Genomic DNA, 22,904 nt, shown 5'->3' with positions numbered 1-22,904 from the left:
TTCTCAAAAAAAATTTTGAGGGCCTCCGTAATGATTTGGGGAACCTTCACATATTCTCACAAAAAATTTAACGCCTATATCCGCATTTACAAGCCTCTTTTTAAAAATCAACCAAAATCCCCTAGTTTTCGTGTATATTAGCCCATAGATATGACTCTCGAAGCACCTGAATTTTTTTTCTCAAAAACTTTATAAGGATCTCCATATAGAATTAGGAAACCTTCATTTACACTCACACAATTTTTTAACATTCATTTCCGCATTTACAATCTTCTTATAAGAGTCGCTCGAATTCACCGATTTTTGTGTGTATTAGCACATGGATGTGGCACATGCGCGCAAAAAATTATTTTTCTCAAAAAACTTTATGAGGGTCTCCGTAATGAGTTGGGGAACCTTCACGTATTCTCGCAATAAATTTTAACGCCTATATTCGTATTTACAAGCCTCTTTTTAAGAATCAACCAAAGTTCTCTAGTTTTTGTGTATATTAGCCCATGGATATGACACTCGTAGCACCTGAATTTTTTTTCTCAAAAAACTTTATATGGATCTCCATATAGAATTAGGAAACCTTCATTTACACTCACACAATTTTTTAACGTCCATTTTCGCATTTACAAGATTCTTATAAGAGTCGCCCAAATTCACCGATTTTTGTGTGTATTAGCACATGGATGTGGCACATGCGCACAAAAATTTATTTTTCTCAAAAAATTTTATGAGGGCCTCCGTAATGAGTTGAGGAACCTTCATGTATTCTCACAAAAAAATTTAACGCCTATATCCGCATTTACAAGCCTCTTTTTAAGAATCAACCAAAATTCTCTAGTTTTCGTGTATATTAGCTCATGTATATGACACTCGAAGCACCTGAATTTTTCTTCTCAAAAATTTTTATAAGGATCTCCATATAGAAGTAGGAAACCTTCATTTACACTCACACAATTTTTTAACGGTCATTTCCGCATTTACAATCTTCTTATAAGAGTCGCTCGAATTCACCAATTTTTTGTGTATATTAGCACACGGATGTGGCGCCTGCGTACCCAAAAATTTTCTCAAAAAACTTTATGAGGTCCCCCATAGTGAGTTGGGTTACCTTCAAGTATATTTACACAATTATTAAAACGCAATTTTCGCATTTACAAGCCTTTTTTTAGAATCGTCCGAATTAACCAATTTTTCTTGTGTATTAATCCATGATTGTGGCGCTTGAAGATCCAATTTTTTTTCAAAAGACTTAATGAGAACCTCCATAATGAGTTGGGAAACCATCACGTATACTCACACTTTTTAACGCTCATTTTCTCATTCACAAGCTCTTTTTTAACAATTACCCAAATCACCAATTTTTCATGTGTATTAGCCAATGAATTTAGCTTCTGGATCACCAAAAAAAAAAATTCTTAAAAAACTTTATGGGGACCTCCGTATTGAATTAAGGAACCTTTACATATACTCACACCATTTTTAACTCCATTCCGTATTTAAAAGACCTTTTAAAGAATCACCCAAAATCCCTAGTTTCGTGTATATTAGTCCATGGATATGGAGCCCGGAGCACCTGAGTTTTTTTCTCAAAAAACTATATAAGGATCTCCGTATTGAATTAGGAAACATTTACATACAATCACACCATTCATTAATGTCTATTTCCACATATACAAGCTTCTTATAAGAGTCGACCGAATTCACTGATTTTTCGTGTGTATTAGCCCATGAATCTAGCGTCTCGATCTCCAAAAAAAAATTCTGAAAAAACTTTATGGGGAACTCCTTATTGAATTAAGGAAGCTTCACATATACTCACACCATTTCTAACTCCATTCCGCATTTATAAGCTCCTTTTTAAGAATCAGCTAAAATCCCCTAGTTTTCGTGTATATTAGCCCATGTATATGGTATCCGGAGCACCTGAATTTTTTTCTCAAAAACTTTATAAGGATCTTTGTATTGAATTAGGAAACCTTCAATGTACACTCACACCACTTTTTAACGTCCATTTTCGCATTTACAAGCTTCTTTTAAAAGTCCCTCAAATTATCAATTTTTCATGTGTATTAGCCCATGGATCTGGTGCCCGCAACATCCAATGAAATTTTCGAAAATGTTATAAGGACCTCAGTAATGAGATTGGGAACCTTCATGTATACTCACACAATTTTTAACGTCTGTTTCCGCAATTACAAGGCTTTTTTATGAATAGCCCAAATTCACAAATTTCATGTATGCCCATGGATCTGGTGCCCCTAGCACCCAAAATACTTTTCGTAAAAAGTTTATGACGACCTCCGTGATGAGTTGGGGATCCTTCACATATATTTACATCATTTTTTGACACCCATTTCCATATTTATGAGTCATCTTTCAAGAATCACCTAAATTCTTCTATTACTCATGTGTATATTAGCCTATGAATTAGGCTACCAAAGAACTCAAAATATATTTTTTCAAAAAACTTTATGAGGATCTCCATAATGAGTTGGTGAATATTCATGTAAAACTCACACTATTTTAAAACCCGTTTCTGCATTTACAAGCCCATTTTGAATAATCACCCAAATTCACAAATTTTACATGTGTATTAGCCCATGGAACTAGCGTTCGGACCATCCAAAATATTTTTCTTTAAAAAGTTTATGAGGACATCTGTAATGATTGGAGAACCTTCACGTTTACGGATACCACTTTTTTAACATTCATTTCCACATTTACAAGCCATTTTTTTAAGAATTACCCAAATTCATCAATTTTTTGAGTACTAGTCATAGTTCTGGCGCACAAGCACCCAAAAAAAATTCCTCAATAAATTTTATGAGGATCTTCGCAATGAGTTGGGGAACTTTAACGTATACCCACACCATTATTAACCCATGGATCTAGTACCCAGACCATCCAAATTTTTTCTCAAAATTTTTTAAGAGAACCTCTGTAATGCGTTGGGAATCCTTCACGTATATTCACATAGATTTAAATTTCATTTTCACATTTACAATTCCTTTTTAAGAATCGCCTAAATTCATCAATTTTTCATTCGTATTATCCCATGGATCTAGCACACGAAACACCAAGAAATTTTTCCTCAAACACTTTATAAGAATCTCCTTAATGAGTTGGGGAAGCTTCTCGAATACTCACACAATTTTCAACGTCATTTCTGCATTTATAAGCCTTTTTTTAAGAATTGCCAAAAGTCAACGATCTTTCTCGTGTGTTAGCCCATAAAACTGACGCTCGGAGCACCTAAAATATTTTTCTCAAAAAACTTTAGAAGGACCTCCTTAATGAGCTAAGGAAACTTCAAGTATACTCATACCATTTTTTAAAGCGCATTTCCGCATTTACAAACCACTTTTTAAAAAACGCTCAAATTCTTATATTTTTTGTATGTACTACTAGCCTATGGATTTGGCACCCGGAACACCCAAAATGTTTTTCTCAAAAACATTTGTAAGGATCTCTCTAATGACTTTGGGAACCTTTACGTATGCTCACACTATTTTTTAACACACATTTTCGCACTTACAAACCTTTTTTAAAAAATCACCCTAATTCACTTCTTTTTTTTGTGTATTAGCCCATGAATTTCACGTCCGAATCACTAAAAATAATTTCTCAAAAAACTTTATGAGATTCTACACAATGAGTTGAGGAACTATCATGTATACAAACACCATTTTAACGCCCATTTCGGCATTTACAAACTTTTTTTAAGAATCACCCATATTTCTCAATTTTTCGTGTATTAGCCCATGAATCTTGCGCACGGTGCAACCAAATATTTTTTCTCAAAATTTTTTATGAGGACCTACGTAATAAGTCGAGAACCTTCATGTATACTCGCACCATTTTTAACACTCATTTCGCATATACAAGCCCTCTTTTAAGAATCACCCGAATTCATGGAGTTTTCTAGTGTATTAGTGTATGGATCTAGCGCCTTGGAACACTCAAAAAAATCTCAAAGAACTTTATTAGGGTCTCTGTAATGAGTTGGTGAACCTTCACGTATACTTATACTATTTTTTAACGCCTATTTTTGCATTACAAGTCCTTTTTTAAGAGTTGCTCAAATTCACTGATTTTTCTTGTGTATTAGTCCATTGGTCTGGCTCCTGGAGCACCCAAATTTTTTTCTCAAAATTTTTTATGAGTATCTCCGTAATGAGTATTTTCATCCTATTATGGAGTTCCTCATAAAGTTTTTACAAAAAAAAATATGAATTGTTGCAAAGCGCTAAATTCATGGATGTTTTCCTAAAAATTGAAAAAGTGGCGTAATTCCTAAAAATTGGTTGGTAAATACGAAAATAGGCCCTATATTGGTGGGACTATACGTAATGATTTCCCAACTCATCATAGAGGTCCTCATAAAGTCTTTTTCAGAAGGAAAAAAAATTGGACCCATAAGGACCCGTGGAACAATTCCTATAGTCTCACCATAACTCATGCTTTTTTTTTTTACATTTAGGGCTCACTCAACATGAATTAGAAGATTATGATTTTCTCATAAGTGTTAGCTAATGAAATTTTTCGATGATAAAATTTCTAGACACTTTTTTTGCTAAACTTTTACAAGACCCTTTTGTAATGACCTTGAGGGAGTGGTACATACAACTTCACCTTCCAAATGCTCCTCATATAAAGTTTTATCTTCCCAGTTCTCTGTCAAGTTTGTTTTTTCGGAAAAGGGTCAAAATTGTCCCGGGAACTATGTGATATAGAACACTTATACCCTTCGTTACATTTTGGGATAAAAAATGTCCGTGAACTATGTGAAAATAGATCACTTATACACGTCGTTACATTTTGGGATAAAAAATGTCCCTGATGTTACCCTAAGAGACCACATATACCCTCAAGAGTTAACACCCCATATTTTCATTGACTTGGCAAGCCACGTGGGACTAATCCTTCCACCTAAGCATCGCCAACTAGAATTCACTGCAAAAAAGTACTAGACCTTTAGCGACGACAATAGTCGCCACAAAAGCCCAAAAAATCGTCACTAAAAATTTTTAACATTAAATTCTAATTTTGTGTTTTTTTTTCTTTATTCTTTTTTTATTAAAAAAAATGATAACGATTAAGTAGGAGTTTGAAGACACTGTATGTTTTATTTTTATGTTATATGTAAATGTATAAATTGTACAATGATGCATTATATAGTAAGAGATGTGAATCCAGAAGTAATTTTTATGATTCTTCGTAATAATATTGGGTGTTTTTAATATTGATATTGCAAGTTATTTATTTTAGAAAATTAAGTTGCAATCGAAAATTAATTATCTTTTTTTTTTGTTGAAAAAACTAGATTTTACTAGCGAATGGTTGTTGGAGCCTTAGTCGTCACTAAAAATCACTCATAACTTTTGTGGCAACTTTGTTGCCACTAAAGGTTTGTAGTGAATCTTAGTTGACAACGCTTAGGTGGAGGAATTAATCCCATGTGACGTGAAAATTGGGGTGTTAACTCTTGAGGGTATTTATGGTCTCCTAAGATAACGGCGAGGATATTTTTTATCCCAAAATGTAATTGAGAGTATAAGTAATCTATTTCGCATAGTTCATGGGCAATTTTGACCTTTTTCTGTTGCCTTTTTAATGATCATGTTGTCTGAATCAGCTTTCATGCATTTCAACTGATTCCATAAAGGCACAAAATACATGTCACTTTCCATCCGTAACAGGTATCAAGGTGCCCCTCATATAAGATTTTATCTTCCAAGTTTTTGTCAAAGTTCTTTTTGTTTTAATGACCATGGTGTCCAAACCAACTTTTATGTATCTCAACTAATTCCATGGAATAATTGTCACTGTCCATCATCAACAGGTACCAGTTAACTCCGTTCAACTAAGATTAGAATATATAAAACAATAATCTTGATATTTTTTATCTAAGCTCCGACTAAATTCGAATTGCGCACTGCAGGGCCCATTCGAGGTGACGCTCCCAACAAGATCTTCTCCATACCTAGGGCTCAAGCCCGAGATCTCTATTTAAGGGTGAATCACTCCCACTGGTGCACCACAATTCATGTTGATAAAAGAAAAACTTCTTTGCATAGTAGTAGTATCTATTTTGTGTGAAAAAAGAAAATGGAAATATCTATGGTGTGAAAAAAAGTTGGAAAAATCAAGTAGAACCAAAAGATGTTTGTATTTTTTTTTATCTCAAATATACAATTACCCAAAAATTATATTTTATTAAGCTATCTCAATCTCTAATAAAAAAAACTAATCATGTATTATAGCCAACGGCTAATGATAAATGTCTCATTAATATTTTTGATTCTATCCCTTTTTGACTTTATTAAATTTAACTATTCATAAATAGTATTCCCTTTATTCTAATTTATATAGCACAACTCAAATTTGGAGATTCAAACAATTAAATTTTAACCATGAATTCAAGCATGAAATATTTAATACTCATTTGAATCTCGAAATACTAAAGGTGCCACATAACGGATGGACTATCGAATATTACCCATAATTGAAGAGGGAAGAAAAGGACTTTAGGAAAACCGGCCCTAAAACTTTGGGCAATGGTTTAGTTAGTACATAAAACTCAATGTTAAACAAATTATTTAAAAAAATCAAAATAAGGGAAGTAAGCATAATATCGTGAGCCACAAAGGAGATCAGTATTACGAAGCAAAATGAGTAAATTGTGCAAGTAATTCTTCACAGTTCAAACAAGTAATAGGCACTTTATGAAGGTCTCCAGGATGAGCTAGCTGGAAAACAAATGTTTAGTCGACTAGTGAGACGAAAATGTTTCAGCTATATAAAGAACCAAATCAATAAAAACACGTGATGATGCTCGTAATTTTATATTTTTTACGACCTTAGGTTAATCACTCTCCTATTTCTAGCTGCATGCTCAGTCCCTCTCCTCAGCGTTACTGACTAACAGGTTACTCTGACAAACACCTCAACTTTTCTCCCTCCATGACGCTTTTATGTGCCAACTTCCCAGCCTTCGTACATTGCTCTGATTGCCATCAGCATGCTGCCAACACCATTCTCTAGCCTTCGACTTGCTGCTTTTGCTCCTAGAGCATAAATTTTCTTTTCTTCCCATCATGTTTAAACCCTTTCTTCACATTAAGGACCTTGTTCCAATTTCCAGATATGCTAAGTTAATGAACTACTCGAAGTGGTTTGATCTTTTTCTAACTGGTCTTGGAGATGTTGGTCAGATCGGTGACTCCAAACTCCCAGATGAAACATCTTCATCAGATCGCCAAATCTGGAACTAATTAAACAGCACAAGCATGCCATTCAGATGGATACGTGCAATGATCCATACGGTCTTAACCCCACTTCTTTATAATTACCTGATTGTCGCAATGCTTGGATGATATTGATACCAAATACCACTTCCTGCATTAAGTTAGGGACCTGACTACTTATGTGTTTATAGGTAAGCTTCATTAGCTTGTTAATAGACGTGTGTCCTACACCCACAGTGTCTACACTGTACTCATACTGGTCTACCTACCTATTTCCTCTGATGCCTTAGCTATCATGACATTTCGCATGATATCATCTCTAACTTTTGCAAAGTTATGACCAAGGCTGAGTATATGTGAAGCACGTCTTGATGCAACTGCTTATACCTTCCTGCCTTAGCAGTCATTCATGAACACATCTAACAATAAAATAATGCAGAAGGGGGTGAACATGAACATCCTGGCTACGACAAATGCAATGACCAACAACCATAATCAAAATTGACAGTTTAAGCATGCTTTCTTCACTGATGGACACGTCATTGGGCCTGTCCAGCAACCAGTTTTGTAGCAAATTTCATCCCTCATATCGGCAAAGCTCCGTCGTTTAAAATTTAAGATTTGGTTGGTAATTTGGCTCTTTTGTCCAACCCAATATTCAGATGTAGGGATGTCACCTTTATCCTCAGTATAAAAGCGACGACAACTATTTACTAGCCTTGCTAGGTAGAGTAACCTAGTACCTATTGCTAGTGGGAGGTGGCAAGTATCCGGAGGAATTAGTCGATGAACACGAAGTTGGTCTATACACCACAATCATTGCTGTCCTGTTCCTGACGACAAATCTCTCTCTTTCTCCCTCTCTCTCTCACGCTGGTCCATTTGTCAGTTCGACATTAAAGATGCTCTTATCAAGGGTAGCTGACTGATTACGTGGAGCAACCGCAAGACCTTGTTGATCCTTACTAGTCTACCCAAGTTTACTAGCTGCATATTACACTGCCTTAAAGAAAATCTTTGGGCTAGTTACTCTTTTTGTTCCTTATTTTACAAGCAACAATTGTGCAGAGGTGGGCCAAACAACTCTATGCTTAACTCCCACAATGAGTATAGTTACCCATTTCCTTTAGCATAGATATAACAAAGATATCATCTTTATAGGTTCCAAAAAATTTATTGTTAGATTGGTTTTATGGTCTGTGCTTTAACTTTTCCTTGATGAACTTGGTGATTTGGACTACTTCCTCCGCATGCATTTTTCCATCACATTGTCTAGCTCCTTTTATCCAAACAAAGTATGTATTGAATGACTAGGGGAATCGGGCGAAGATGCCTCATTATACGGTTTATCTACCTATCAGCAATAAAAATACCTAAACAGCATCAGCATCCATTCATAGATCCAGGAGACCATGTTACAGGTAAACCATCTAGGATTTCACTTGTAAGCTAAATGCCGCAGCCAAGTTTGCTTATTCAAAACTGGAAATCATATGCACATCCTTTCACACTCAAAACTTAACCAAATAATCCTAATTTATGTTACCATTTTACAGATACAATCAGGTGTACTCAGTTTTTCTTCAATCTCTAAGTGTATTGGGAACAATTCCATGAATACACAAACCCAACTCGAAACAGCTTCAAAAATCTAGACAATTGAATATGCATCGCCAAAACGAAAACTTCACATCTATAAACAAAATTCCTCATGCATTCAAATAAAACTGTTACAGCTTACACCAGTCAGTAAAAAGAACAAAATTTCATCCTCGAAACGGACATATACTACTACAAATTCATTACAAAACTGATATAATTCATTCAATCTCAAACAATTTCTTTCAAAATTCACTAAAAACAACAGTCACAATCAAAAGGGCAAAGTGAAGTACCTCCAGCATTAGACCTCCCAATACCCAACTCCTCTTCTGTGTATAAAGTAAACCCATCTGCCGTTTTCTTCCTCGACCGACGTGGTGGCTCAGATAACACATTATCTTTCGGAATCCTACCACTATTTTCTTTGCTTTTCTTAGCCTTTTTCGGCTCTGTAACAGCAACTCCGCTTGATTTTTCTTGTAATTCCGGTTTCTTTCTCTTTTTTCCGGCAAATATATCGTCGATTTCACTGCCGGGCTTTTTGGGTTTAGACGAAGAAACTGGTTTCTCCTTTTCTACAACAGCAGCTGCTGCTACTTCCACTGCTTTAGGCTTCTTCGAATTACTCTTTTTTGGCATTGCTAGAAGCGAAAACTATGGAATTATACCTAAATTCAGCAGAACCGTGAAGAAGAACTTGAAGATTGAAGAGTAATTTGATAAGCGAAAGAAGAGAAAATCGATTTGGGGGTGATTTTTAGCTTAAACCCTAGTTAGGGTTAACCCCTCAACTATTCAAAATTGAAAATTGAATAAAAATGCTCCTAATTTGATTTTGTGGTTTCAAAAATATCCTTGAACTATTAGAACGGAAACAGAAGTAACGTTGCTCGTAGGAAATACATGTATTTCTTTTTACGAACTATTAGAACGGAAATAAATGTCATGTTGCTCGTACGAAATACATTTATTCCCTTTTACGAACTATTAGAACGGAAATAAATGTCATGTTGCTCGTATGAAATACATTTATTCCCTTTTACTACTCTATTCATCCAACAATAGTTCAAAATATAAAACTTCTTCTTATTAATACTCTCCTCTATCTAATAATAGTTGTCCACTATATTATTTTGAAACATGCAACAATACTTGTCTACTTTATGAAATCGCTAGATAATTCTACACTTAGTTCCTAATTCACACTTATCATTAGGTATGGTTATTTTTCTATTACATATTTCAAGACATAGTATTAATTAGACATAATACATATATTGACCCTAAATTTGGCTTTAAATTTTAGTATTGATCTCCAACTTTCATAACGCACAAACAGACATTTTAACTATTCAAATTTTAAATAAATAAACACATGAGTTCTACATGTCAAAATACACGTAGGATAAAAAATGACATGTAGGACATGTGTCTGTTTGTTCAACTTTATACAAGCTTAAGTCTCTACTTGTGCACATCCAAAGTTGAAGGGCATAAATGTGATTTGAAGCCAAGTTAAAGGATATATTTATGTATTATACCTATTTCTTATATTCAAAAGGTGATATGATAAAAAATTTCTTGTATTTATAGTTTCTTTAAAAATATGCAAAATCAGTTGTAAACAAGTATTATTGAATGAAAAGAATAATATATAGTATGGGGGCTATATTTGTCTTAATTGATAAAAAAATTGTTTAAGCGGTAAAAATAATATTTATACGTGAAATAATGACTTACTAATTTTAAATATAGGAAAAAAAATTTAAACAATAATTTCTATTGCTATCGAGGAATGTATCATAGTATAATAAATATACAATTGAGTCGGTATATATAAAAGAAAGAATTCAATCTCCTTCTTCACGGTCTTATTGACCTTACAGCGGTCTTAAAGAGCAAGAAAGTCTCAACTTCTCAATTTAGAGAAAGAATTTTCTCCGATTATTTCTTAATCGCAATGAAAATAACTCCACTTTAGGAAAAAAACTAACACACTTGTTTCTTGTACATTGTGTTTGCTCCTTCAGTGGAAAAAAAAGCTTATTTTTTGTTCTTCATAAAAAGCTTGAACAAAAAATGGACAAAAATTCATAGAAAAAACATTTACCAAATATATTTCCTCCACATTTTCAAAATTTTGGATCACTTTTTTCCATTTTAAATCCCAAAGGGGGGTGGGGATGGGGAGACAGCATTTGCATGAAATCATCCTACATTATCAACTGTCAAGAATCTGCCTGTTATACTATTCATACAACCAGTTTGCTACTGAAAAATCTCCACCAATGTTTCATCACAAGCCGGGCAATGGATATTGGATTGTCAAAGCTTCAACTCTTCTTTGTAGATCCAGCACCTTATCGATCAAAGGAAACTCCGGTGAAGTAACAAACTTCATGAAGTCTTGGAGTTTAGAACCAGAGACTAAGTTCTTGGCCTCAAGAGTTATCTGCACACCCTCGTTAATAAGGTCTGCAACGGTTACAAATTCCTTCTCTGAGAAACCTCGAGTTGTCATTGCAGGTGAGCCTATGCGTATACCACCAGGCACTAGTGCACTTTTATCACCTAAAGTTTAATTGATGGTGTAAGGACAAGATAATAGATGTCGATAGTAAATCACAATGTTTAAAGCTTCTAAACTTACCGGCTACTGAATTCTTATTGAGCGTGATTGATGCCATGTCAAGTATTTTCTCCACTCTAGCACCATCAGTACCCTAATTGGCATATGCAGTCGGGTTAATCAAAATTCACAGGACGAGGTTGGTTGCATGTTGGTGCTTATAACTGGTAAGAAACAGACTCTAACAAGTAAAAGCCAGAAGGATCCTTTAACGGAGTTTGACGACCTGCTTTAGACTTTCTATATGAATACATTAATCAACCAAATAATATTTTCTATCCAATGTTTACCAAATTCATATGCTTGCACTTCAATTCCGCAGTAACCACCAAATTTTGAAATTGTTCAATAAAAGTCGTCAACAAAACTGTAGTCTATGGTGCTTATTGTATAGTAGTTCATTAACTACGATTGCGATACCAGTACATTTGCATGTTCTAGTTGAGTTTTTCTTCTCTAGACAAGAAATAGAGTAAATGCAAAACTTACCAAGGGCCTGAGATCAACTAGGACCAAATGATTGTCAGTTCCTCCAGAGACCAGCTTGTACCCCAGCTCCGTTAACCGGCTTGCAAGAGCTCTACAGTTAGAGACCACCTGCATACACAAAAATTATATTTCCCGCATAAATGGCCACAATCTAGTGAAAAGACAGGAAAATGTTTGCCTTGTTCTGATAAGCCTTGAAATCAGGTGATTTGGCATGCTTCAAGCAAACAGCTAGTCCTCCAATTGTGTGATTGTGTGGACCACCCTGTGAAAAAAACCATGCTATTGCTCGTCAAACTCACCACATTATTCAACATACAGATAAAGTGCCAATAGTCCAGGCATTGATAGGTTTTAACATTCCAGGGAGCAAAAGAAAAAAGTGTAGAGTAACAATTAGTGTCGTGAGAAAATGAAACTGACCTGCAAGCCAGGAAAAACAGCATTGTTGATGGCAGATTCCAAATCAACGCCTAGGACAGGATCTTTCTTGAAGAAGATCATTCCTCCTCTAGGACCTCTTAGAGACTGAAAAAAAGCATTGCCATTAAACTTAATCAGGCCAATGTAAATAAAATCATCAAAAATATTTTTGCATTGCATTCTCCATTTGTCTTTTCTGTGACTTTCTTTTTAACTTTATTTTTCACTGGGTAGAAGGAGCTGGAATGGCTATGCACAATATTCCAAGAATTTTAAATCATACCTTGTGAGTTGTTGTGGTAACAATGTCACAGTATTCAAATGGATTAGCAACTACAGAGGCGGCAACAAGCCCACTGATGTGAGCCATATCCATCATGAGAAAGGCTCCAACAGCATCTGCTATCTTTCGGACGTATAGCAAAAGAAATAATTAGATGCAGAAAATAAGATATCAATACGGTGAATTATCAATATGAAACAGTAACTCCAACTAGCAAACTCCAAATATTTTGTACCTTTCTCATGCGAGGATAATCAAAATCTCGTGGATATGCACTAGCACCAGCAATAATAAGTTTTGGCCGAAAAAGGGTTGCAGTTTTCTCAAGCATGTCATAATCAACAAGGCCTGTTAAGTCGAAACAAAAATTGGATTACAATTATACTTAAAGCTTAATGCATCTACAATATAGGCATGTGGTACCTGAAGATTCATCAAGGCGGTAAGGCATGGACTCAAAGTAAATAGATGTGCCTGAAACTCGTCTTTTAGGAGTCATGAATCCATGGGACAAATGACCCCCATGAGGCAAGTCCAATCCCTGAGTGATAAATATTAAAGATAAATACTAATCCATGTAATCTAGAAGACCAACAGGAAGAGACTGCTTACAACTAACCATAATCCGGTCATGTGGATTGAGAACTGCTGTGTAGACTTCAAAATTTGCTGGAGAACCAGATAGGGGTTGAACATTGACACCCCACTGTTTCCCATCTAAGTTAAAGGCTGCCAAAGCCCTCTCTTGACAGAGTATTTCTAACTCATCAATGTACTCGTTTCCACCATAATATCTGATATAGGGAATTTATTTACAATTACAAAGGAAGAACATTGTTAAATGAGCTACGCAAAAGGAAAAAAAGAACAAGTTTGCTACCAGCAAGAGATGCACATTTCGTATCAAACAAAGTAATCAAAAAATTAAATAATAAAGAAAAATTAATGTGAAAATGCTTATTTTTCATTTTTTTTATTCATAGGGATAAAAGTCACCTTTTGCCTGGTAGTCCTTCGGAGTATTTGTTTGTAAGGCAAGAACCCACTGCCTCCATCACTGCTCGAGATGTGAAATTCTCAGAGGCAATAAGCTCTAAGCTCCGAAATTGACGTTCCTTCTCTTTGTCAATAATACCACGGACTTCAGGATCAGCTTCACCCAATCCATAATCTACAAAGTTGTTCCCAGCACCTAAAAAATGCAATGGACATCTTTTAGTAACAGAGAAACAGAATTAGCTAGCAAGCATAATTCAAATTCATCAACTTCAACTATCACACACCACTAGGATGAGGAAATGAAAAGCGCCAAGAAGTGGCTTGACTAACACAACCCTTACATGGGAAAGAGAAGGAAGAGAAACACTATTCAAGTACGAGAACCATGGAACGTTGTCAAAATAAGAGAAAATTGCATTCATTTTCGTCAACGAAGACAAGGGACATACAATAAAATGTTTCAGAACTTCTCTGAGTTCTAACAATAATGTCAGTGCCCTGGTTGATTTCAAGAACATTATAAGATCACAAGCTGATGGCTTTGGATGTACCAACAGTAGATATGAATAAAAGGACAGTCACAGACCATGCAGTAAATTGGCAGGCTACCAAGGACTTAATTCAAAACCCCAAATCCGGGAATGTCAATGTGTTCCACATTTCTTGAGTTACGTGATTTAAGAAGTCACGCCAGAGGGCTGTAGGTGCACTAAGTTGGATCATAATTGTCAAGACTCTACTATGAGCAAAGAATTAACAGGGGTCAAACCCTACAACAAGAAGGTAACACATGAAACAGAAGTAAGGATGAGACGCCCAAATCCCAATCGACTACACATTAGTCAAAATGCTTCAAGAGCTTTTAGCATATAGAGCAGTTAGCCAATTATATTATCTAATCTTCTCACATGTGCATTAACTAATATGGTTTATAATATAAATTAAACATGTAGACTGAATAACTCCAGAAAACGATTTCACACCCCACAGGATATAAAAGAACAAACAGATCAAAGACTAGTAGTAGTATACAAACTAGAGGACACGGAAAAGCCAAGAAGACGCTAAAATGGAAAAGTCTATCACCAAGAATCTGCTGCATCGTTTTATGTGTATGTACACGTGGAATAAAACGTAAGTTTGAAAAATTACCTCCCATTTCTGGGATAGGAACAGAAACTGAAGAAGGAGGCCTTCCTGAAACCAAGCTCCCATCAAGTTGAGAGGCTTTGCAAGGCTTAACAGACCATAATCTGACCCCATTAAGTCTCACTTCACCCTTTAAGGGGAAAGCTGATCCCTTAAACCAAACAGGTTGCTGAAGAGAAGAACCCATCACTGCAGCTCTGTTACAAGCCTCCATATTAACTTATAATACTTGTATACAGCCTCTATGTAAACCACAACTCCTTCACATAGAAAAGAAGAGAACTTTATTATAGACCATGCAACTTAATTAAGGAAAATATTTAAGTACTTGAAAAAGATGAATAATAAATCAAAAACTGCACTTCTGATACAAACATTCTTCATCTAATTTTCTCAAACAGAAAGAAGGAATAATGCGTAAGGACACAAAATTTCCTCTTTATTTTAAAAACCGTGGTATCCAAGTAAACACACAAAGAAGCAGGATGCTCAACATCTGCTACATATCAACAAAAAATAATGTTAACCATGTATAAACAGTGTAATTTTATACCGAAGGAGGTTCGATGAATCCCTCACTCCACCATTATGGTTGGCCAGGGCCAAACTTGTGCTGTGTGAATCAGATATCGAATACTTGCTACCTCCCAACAACACGAGTATCAGACAACTATATCCTCCTAGGTTTGAACATACATGATAAAATCACTTAGTGTGTTGATACTATACTTGGACTTGAACCTGAAAATCCATAATTCTCAACTCACCTCATTGACCAATTCCCTCAATTTCTAAAACTAAAATAAACAGAAAATGATCATTAAACATAACGAGAAAAAAAAATTCAAACTTGATACAGAAATTTCACTCTAATTTCTCAATTTAGAATCAAAAAAATTCAAATTTTCGCAGAATAATAAAAAGGCATTACAGTACAGGAACACACAATTCAAAAATCAAAAATATTGCTTCAAGATAAGATTTTTTTTTACCTATTAGATATAGATATCCTTTGTTGCTCTGTTTTTTCAAGCTTTGAATAAAGTGCTCTATAATAGAGAAGATGAAGAAGCCAAAAAGTAAACCCTAGCTAAGCTGCAGCTTATATGGGAAAGTGCGCGCTGAATATTGGATTTTGTTGTTAGTATAAAATTCGATAGTCGATTAGAGTTATGCAATTATTGATATTTTTATTTATTTATGATATTAAATTATTATTTTTTTATTTGTTGTTTCTAATATACGAAAAAATGTTATTATTTTATATTTAACCTTCAACATTAATTATTGTGGGCAAGAAAAAAGAAAGTATTACATATTTAATAAAATTCGAACTACGAAAAAATTATTAGTTACAAATCTAAATTACGTGAGACGCTTATTATTTTTTATTTTTCGATATCGTAGATCCTCCTCTGATCGTGTAATAGGCAAAACATGTAACTATGTTAATTTGAGTCGATTGTTCATCATTTCATTAATAATCATATCATCACTTTCATATTCATCGAATATTTCATCATTAGTTTGGTGTGTACATATAAAATTATGTAATTCAATGCAAATACTATTATACAGTATGTTTTTGTAAAAGATAATAAATTTGATGTAAAAATTTCAATTTTCAAAATATCCCAAATAATAAGATTTAACACAAATACCAAAAAAAAACTAATATTTAAAAATTTAAAATATTTACCAAAAATATNGTTTGGTGTGTACATATAAAATTATGTAATTCAATGCAAATACTATTATACAGTATGTTTTTGTTAAAGATAATAAATTTGATGTAAAAATTTCAATTTTCAAAATATCCCAAATAATAAGATTTAACACAAATACCAAAAAAAAACTAATATTTAAAAATTTAAAATATTTACCAAAAATACTTATCAAATAAAATAATATAATAACAAATTATATCAACAACCACTATTTGCCACAAATATTATTTAAAAAAGTTAAAAAAAAAAACACAAAATCCCTTCGAAGAGAGAGAGAAACCCAAAGGGGAATTGTCTGAAAAGAGCGAGCTAGAGAGAGAAAGTGACTGATCGGAAAAAATGGAGGGAGTAGAAGGACAAGGTTCAGGGCCACCGGCGGCGAGTGGTTACACTCTACAACCAACTCGATTAGCAAGCGAAGACATACTGTTCTGTGTAGATGTGGACAACGAATCACTTGTTGAAATGAAGGTTGCGGCTGCCGGCGGCAGACCGTACACCAGGTTGGACTCAATTAAGCAGGCAATCCTTCTATTCGTCAATGCCAAGCTCACTATTAATCCAGATCACCGTTTTGCTTTTGCTGCTCTTGGCAAATCTGCCTCTTGGGTAAATTTTTTTTTTTTTGCAATTTCTTCGAGCTGATTGAAGTTTGAATTGGGTAATACTCATAATATATGTAGAATTTCAGATATGTAATTGTGGAATAATTGATTTTGCTATCCTTCCCATAATGTGATAATAGCCACTCCCATTTCAATTTGTTGATAGGATTTTGACTTGATTCATAGTTTAAGAAATTATAATAGCCACTCCCATTTCAATTTGTTGATAGGATTTTGACTTGATTCATAGTTTAAGAAATTAGAATATACTTTTGAATGTTGTGGTTTGACATGTAATGTAGCAAAATATCCTCTAAATCTTGTGGTTTTAGACGTGTCAATTGAAATTAAAGAGTTGTTAAATAAGAAAAGAAGTATTCTTTTCTGAAATGGATTAAAAAGAAAAGGAAGGCAGACAAACTGGAATGGAAGGAGTATTAGTTTTTTCGGTTGCATAATTAGGCAGACCTTTTTCTTTGTTCTGGTATAATATGAGGCAGTTATGATACTTTTTTGTTTCTTCAAATGCTTGCTAACATGAGGAATTCTGATGTGTATAAAGAATTAGTTCTTGCTAATATCATGCAAACTAAGTCTAGTATTTAAGTGGAGGGGTAGAGGGACAGCCCCATTATTATCGAGTATCGAAGGTGTATCCCCTTCTCGTCATACCTCTTGAGTTAGAAATGCTTCATGAGTTGTTAGCCATCCAAATCACGCAACTTTAGATGGTGCATTAGTCTTCTAAAGTATTTTCTGTGGCCACACTCTTAAGCTTGTAATGGAGTAGTCTTCCTAGTGTTATTTAAGAAATTCGATGCAGTTAGTGATGGGGATACTTCAGATACTGTTTCAACACGTTACTTTCATCACTATTCTATTGTTATCGTACAACTTGTCAAACTTAATAATTGCAAGCATGAAACGATTTGTTGTCACTGGTAGGAATACTTGCTTTTTAAGATGTAGAATCCTGCTTCTTAGCATGAACGGACTTTGTAAAAGTGTATGAGTGGTTTATATATCTCCTTAACTTTGATGCATTTTCTTCTCACTTTCCCCCTTCGCTATTATGATGTATTCCTGTTCGATGAATGATTTCAAACATAAACTTATGCTGCTTTTATTGATGACTTCCAAGAGCTGCTCAGCTATATATTTATGTTCTTATTGTAGTATAAGTTCTTTGAAACTTTTATGGCCTGCTTAAGTTATCTTATCAAATCTTTATCTTCCTGTTCCAATTTACTGGTGGGGAGATAGGTGGACGTAGAGTATTGAAATTGACTTGTCTTCTCAAATTTCTATTGATGAAGGTTCGTAAAGAGTTTACTAGTGACATTGACTCAGTAGTTTCTGCATGCCGGGGTATTGCAGTAGATTCACCTTGTGGCCATGCAGACCTTACTCAACTATTTCGAGTGGCAGCTCATGAAGCCAAAAAGACACGTGCACAAAATCGGATACTCAGGGTGGTAAGGATGTGATTAGCAATGTGTCTTTTCATTTGACTTTAGTACATCTGGTGCTGAAATTTTATATTGAGAAGTTAAAGATTTGGTTCGCTAAGAAAATTATAGAAGCTATTTTGCATATGAATGACGCATGGTAAATCAGCTACTCAATTTTGGTGCAATGTAATGAGCAGATGTGTTCTATTTCTAGAATCATCTCTTAGCTATTAATCTGAGCACGACTACTCTAAAAAAATGGTTTTGCTTCATCATGTGGTTGATAGTGCTGTAGCAATAAGTAACGGTATCTGAGTTGTTAAGTGAAATACAACTTTGATTTTGTGTGTCTCAACCAATATTGAGTCTTCGGATTCTGAGGTTGAATGTTGCAGAGAACAAGCACCATATGAGTGACTACTCTTGATGCACTTTCATCTTAGCAAACAAGATATTAAGAACACAGCTAGACCAAATATCCTAGCACCAATATGAGAATGGGGAAGATAATTCTAGTTTTGGTAACGTATTTGGGTTCTTTTTCTGAATAAAATAAAAAGATAGTATCTCAGCATAATCCTTAGTTTGTTCTCAGAAAAGCTAGTAGATCCAACTGAAGGACGAAAGGAGATCAACTTTACAATTAAATATGTAGTTTTCTTTTGATGAAGTTAATAATGTAGTTCTCTTCTTTCCTTTATTTGCTTTATTTCATGCCACTTATACATGCTATTGTTGGAAAGTAACACTTTCTTCTCTAGTTGATTTAGTTGGCCTAAATTAGCCTAGATTACCAAATTAAGGGATTTATCTTTTTTGTTTAGTCATTCATCTTATTCATTATCAGTCTTTGATTCAGAAGCAATGAAATTAATTACCATGATGTTAGTGGGGGGTGCTTATGTATAGGTAAAAATAAAAGATGTGTTCTGTTTGTTTGCACATCTCATAGCCACCTCAAACGAGATTTTTATTTCGGAAAACTTGCTGACTTTAAGTTTACAAACATATTGCTTTTCCATATGTTAATTCTTGTACTAAAACACTTTAAAGTCCAAGAGAGTGGTCTCTCCACTCCAGGGAAAATACCTTATTTAAGGCGACTTAAAGCAGGATACTGGTCTCTAGTATTAAGGTTGACTAGAAAAAATTTAAATAGCTTCCAGGTGGCATTAGCTATATCTAGACTGGGTCATGGGCTGCCAACGCGTAGATGAACAACTTCTATAATGAAAAGATATTAAGATGAAAAAGAATGAGATCTAATAGTGGGTTTTAGGTAGTTGTTTATCACGATGAACAGATGCAGAAAAGCTACAGAAGAAGGGAAGATAAACTTCCTGAAATAATCATGTGAATCTGAGAAAGATCGCACCAGTTTGAATTGATGTTAAGTTGGACGTTAGGTATATCTGATAAGGATTACATATGGTGTTTATCAAGGTAAATGAAGGATGCGATTGAGAGTAGGTTCAGGTGTCTATATGCATACAAGTATCATCTTCCACTTCCTTCCGAAAACTAAAAAGGTCTTTACTTGTATCAAGGTCATATTGCAAGCATAAACACCAGCTGTCACCTCCTTCAACTATCAATTAGTTTTATTGACTGAGAAGTTCTAGTTTATACAGGAAACCTCCAACTACGACAGTGTCAAATCAGAAGTGTTTTCTTTTGATTATTTGAACAATGTTTACTGCTTTTGTGTTCTAAATTACATCTCAGTTGTGCGTGCAGGTCCTTTTATTGTTTCATGTCCACGGTACCATGCCACGTGCAGGTTGTAATAAGTCTGTTACAATACCAACATTTAAAAGTACTGCATCAATCAGTGGCAAAAGGTCTGAAATTACCTCAAAAGATAGCCACATAAAAGCTAAGTAAATCTTTTGAATGTGAGACTCTGAGAGTGCCTAGAAGATCTTCCTTTCTTTTCCTCTTATCAGTGAGGGGTTTTTATGTTTCAGTGTCTTGTGGGATCTAAAATGGGTTTTTACCTTCATGAAATTCAGTGATTCTCATTTCCTTTGATCTACTGGTAAATTTTGAGTTTGAACCATTCTCATTCCTCACTAGATGCTCTCTCTGAATGATCACAACTACAGCTCAGCCCCAAACAAGTTGAAGGTCCGCAATTACTCACTGATCATGTTTGCTCATCTAAGTGTATCCTAAGCCAATATTATGCAAATGATTATTCGATACATTTTCATAAACATCTAATGCTTGCAAATTTATTCTCTCTGTACAATTGGTTGCTAGGAAGTGTTAATTAACATGTATTCTCTTTATTATGCAGGTACTTCTATATTGTAGGTCATCTATACCACCACAGCATCAATGGCCTGCTACCCAAAAGCTCTTCACTTTGGACGTAGTTTACCTTCATGACAAACCTGGACCTGACAATTGCCCTCAAAAGGTGTATGATGCCCTTGTCGAAGCCCTGGAACATGTCAGTGAATACGAGGGTTACATATTTGAGAGTGGTCAGGGGCTTACTCGTGTCCTATTCCGTCATATGTGTACACTTCTTTCCCACCCTCAGCAACGTTGCGTGCAAGATGACCTTGACATTCCCAAGTCCCTTACAAAGAAGTCAGCTACCTCTGACTCGGCACCAACTGATGAAAATGCTGTTGTTGTCTCTAGCCAATGATATCATAAACAGTTGACAAATCAAACCAACTCTCTATAGTTGTTCTGTTTCTCATCCTTCTTGTTTTCGTGTTCTATGGGGACGGAGACTAATGTGGATAGGTAATCTGGTCGGTATGTCACCCCCTACCCGCACCCCACCCCTACCCTCTTTCTTTCCACCTCCGTCTTTTTTCCTGTATAGTAATCACTTTGTTGTGAAGTTTCATGTCAGTGTAAGAACACAAATGGATCAGTGTTGATGAGCTCTCTTCTTTTTTTCCATTGCAAAATCATCTGATCTACTGTTCTTTCAAGGCCTTTAATCCTTTTTGAAGTTTCTTGTGGTTGAAGTATCTAAGGTTACATAATTTTAGAAAACGGGACCCATGCTATAGATAACGGTGTTCAAATAACGTGCCCTTGTGACATTTCTACTATAATAGAAGAGGCTTGTTTCAACATGTCTGTTTCACAAGTCTAGGGGTATTTTAGTCTTTTCAATTCTAAATTGTTGCTACGTGTCTTCTTGCTGTGTTTTCAATTTAGACGTTCCTTGTCTTCATCGTTTATCTCAGTGCACATCAAAGGTCTTCTCCTTTCTCTACCATTCTATCCAGGTAAGGATCCTTCATGTTTTCTTCAATTTTTTGTGTCATCTTTATATCCCTAAAAATTGAATTTTGGAAATGTTTCTCCATTTTATCTTCCTTTGACCAAATTTGATCTGGGTGAGTTAATATTTTCTTCTTTTTTCACTTGGGTTTGTTATTGATGTTCGATTTCCTATTGCTTTGAAAGCCCCAATAATTTAAATCGTTGTACTTTCAATTTTCGTTGGGTGAATTTGTTTGCCTTGTTCTTTTTGGATTGTGAGGATACTGTTCCTCAGTTATTCCTATTTCAGATTTTTGTTTTGTTTTCTTGCATGCAGTAATTTGATAAAATAATTTTGATTTTTTGGAATTTCTCCAACTGTCACTTTTGACTATAGCTTTGCTCTGAATGTACAAAATTTTCTGAAGTTATTGGCTGATATGGTTTTCTATATCTTTGCTTCGATCTTTTTATTTGCTTAGTAGATACTAATAATTTACAGGCTCAAATTTTCTTTTATTCTTCGGTCTTTTTTTTATTCTGATTGAGCTGGATTAGAATGGCTGAGAATACATCTCAAAATGTTGATTTTTTGAGTTTCTGAATTGTCGCTTTTGGCTATGGCTTTGCTCCGAATCTACAAAATTTTCTATGACATTTTTGTTATTTATGTTTTGCATTAACATTAATTCTTTGTTACTTATGTTTTGCATTAGCATTAATAATGATAACTAGGTAGCTGAATTTGAAATCAAGTTGTTAGATATTTATCTCCCGTCAATAAACATCTCATCCCGATGTCTTCAAACTTGTCTTTTATTTCGATAATTTTTTGTTGTTGATGATTTCAAGCTTCAATATTTGTTTCGTTGTCTCGCTTTTTCTATGTGGGTTTAGCATAAAGTTTCTTCCTATTATTGCATCGACGTTTTGAAATTATTTTCATTTTGTAGCGTGAAGTTAAGAATCTCCAGCCACATCTACTAGAATTAGTTATATTCTTCTACTTCATGTCATTCTTCCTCTGTTAATGATGTGCTTATGTTTCTGCATTTAAGGTAAGATAAAGGGC

At 34.7% G+C, this 22,904-nt stretch overlaps 3 protein-coding genes across 3 annotated transcripts; 1 reads left to right on the top strand and 2 right to left on the bottom strand.

The window, feature by feature from the left end:
* Positions 1-8,933: 8,933 nt before the first annotated feature.
* Positions 8,934-9,660, bottom strand: LOC107005648 (uncharacterized protein C6G9.01c). The gene has a single exon (XM_015204292.2). The coding sequence runs from the start codon at positions 9,480-9,482 to the stop codon at positions 9,096-9,098; it is 387 nt and encodes a 128-aa protein (XP_015059778.1). The 5' UTR covers positions 9,483-9,660; the 3' UTR covers positions 8,934-9,095.
* A 1,273-nt stretch (positions 9,661-10,933) lies between these two features.
* LOC107007366 (serine hydroxymethyltransferase 3, chloroplastic-like) lies at positions 10,934-15,966 on the bottom strand. Its single transcript, XM_015205960.2, has 12 exons — positions 15,808-15,966; positions 14,819-15,075; positions 13,664-13,859; positions 13,287-13,461; positions 13,091-13,208; positions 12,903-13,015; positions 12,668-12,790; positions 12,385-12,489; positions 12,140-12,226; positions 11,962-12,069; positions 11,494-11,566; positions 10,934-11,414 (listed from the first exon to the last, which is right to left on the bottom strand). Exons 2-12 carry the CDS (start codon positions 15,027-15,029, stop codon positions 11,140-11,142), a joined length of 1,584 nt encoding a protein of 527 aa, XP_015061446.1. The 5' UTR covers positions 15,030-15,075; positions 15,808-15,966; the 3' UTR covers positions 10,934-11,139.
* An 813-nt stretch (positions 15,967-16,779) lies between these two features.
* On the top strand, positions 16,780-21,561 carry LOC107007036. Its single transcript, XM_015205511.2, has 3 exons — positions 16,780-17,151; positions 18,464-18,622; positions 20,898-21,561. Exons 1-3 carry the CDS (start codon positions 16,882-16,884, stop codon positions 21,255-21,257), a joined length of 789 nt encoding a protein of 262 aa, XP_015060997.1. The 5' UTR covers positions 16,780-16,881; the 3' UTR covers positions 21,258-21,561.
* Positions 21,562-22,904: the final 1,343 nt, after the last annotated feature.

The sequence above is a fragment of the Solanum pennellii genome, chromosome 12, assembly GCF_001406875.1.
Source record: "Solanum pennellii chromosome 12, SPENNV200".
NCBI lineage: Eukaryota > Viridiplantae > Streptophyta > Magnoliopsida > Solanales > Solanaceae > Solanum > Solanum pennellii.
The sequence above is the reverse complement of the archived record's forward strand: the minus strand, read 5'-3'. Positions and strand labels throughout refer to the sequence as shown.

Excerpts from the sequence above, each read along its gene's own strand:
- LOC107005648 (XM_015204292.2), bottom strand. The coding sequence starts at position 9,482 with ATGCCAAAAAAGAGTAATTCGAAGAAGCCTAAAGCAGTGGAAGTAGCA.
- LOC107007036 (XM_015205511.2), top strand. The coding sequence starts at position 16,882 with ATGGAGGGAGTAGAAGGACAAGGTTCAGGGCCACCGGCGGCGAGTGGT. Across the intron at positions 17,152-18,463 it reads TTGGCAAATCTGCCTCTTGG|GTTCGTAAAGAGTTTACTAG; the intron begins GTAAATTTTTTT and ends CTATTGATGAAG. Across the intron at positions 18,623-20,897 it reads AAAATCGGATACTCAGGGTG|GTACTTCTATATTGTAGGTC; the intron begins GTAAGGATGTGA and ends TTTATTATGCAG.
- LOC107007366 (XM_015205960.2), bottom strand. The coding sequence starts at position 15,029 with ATGGAGGCTTGTAACAGAGCTGCAGTGATGGGTTCTTCTCTTCAGCAA. Across the intron at positions 13,860-14,818 it reads TCCTATCCCAGAAATGGGAG|GTGCTGGGAACAACTTTGTA; the intron begins GTAATTTTTCAA and ends TGCATTTTTTAG. Across the intron at positions 12,070-12,139 it reads TCAAGGCTTATCAGAACAAG|GTGGTCTCTAACTGTAGAGC; the intron begins GCAAACATTTTC and ends TTGTGTATGCAG.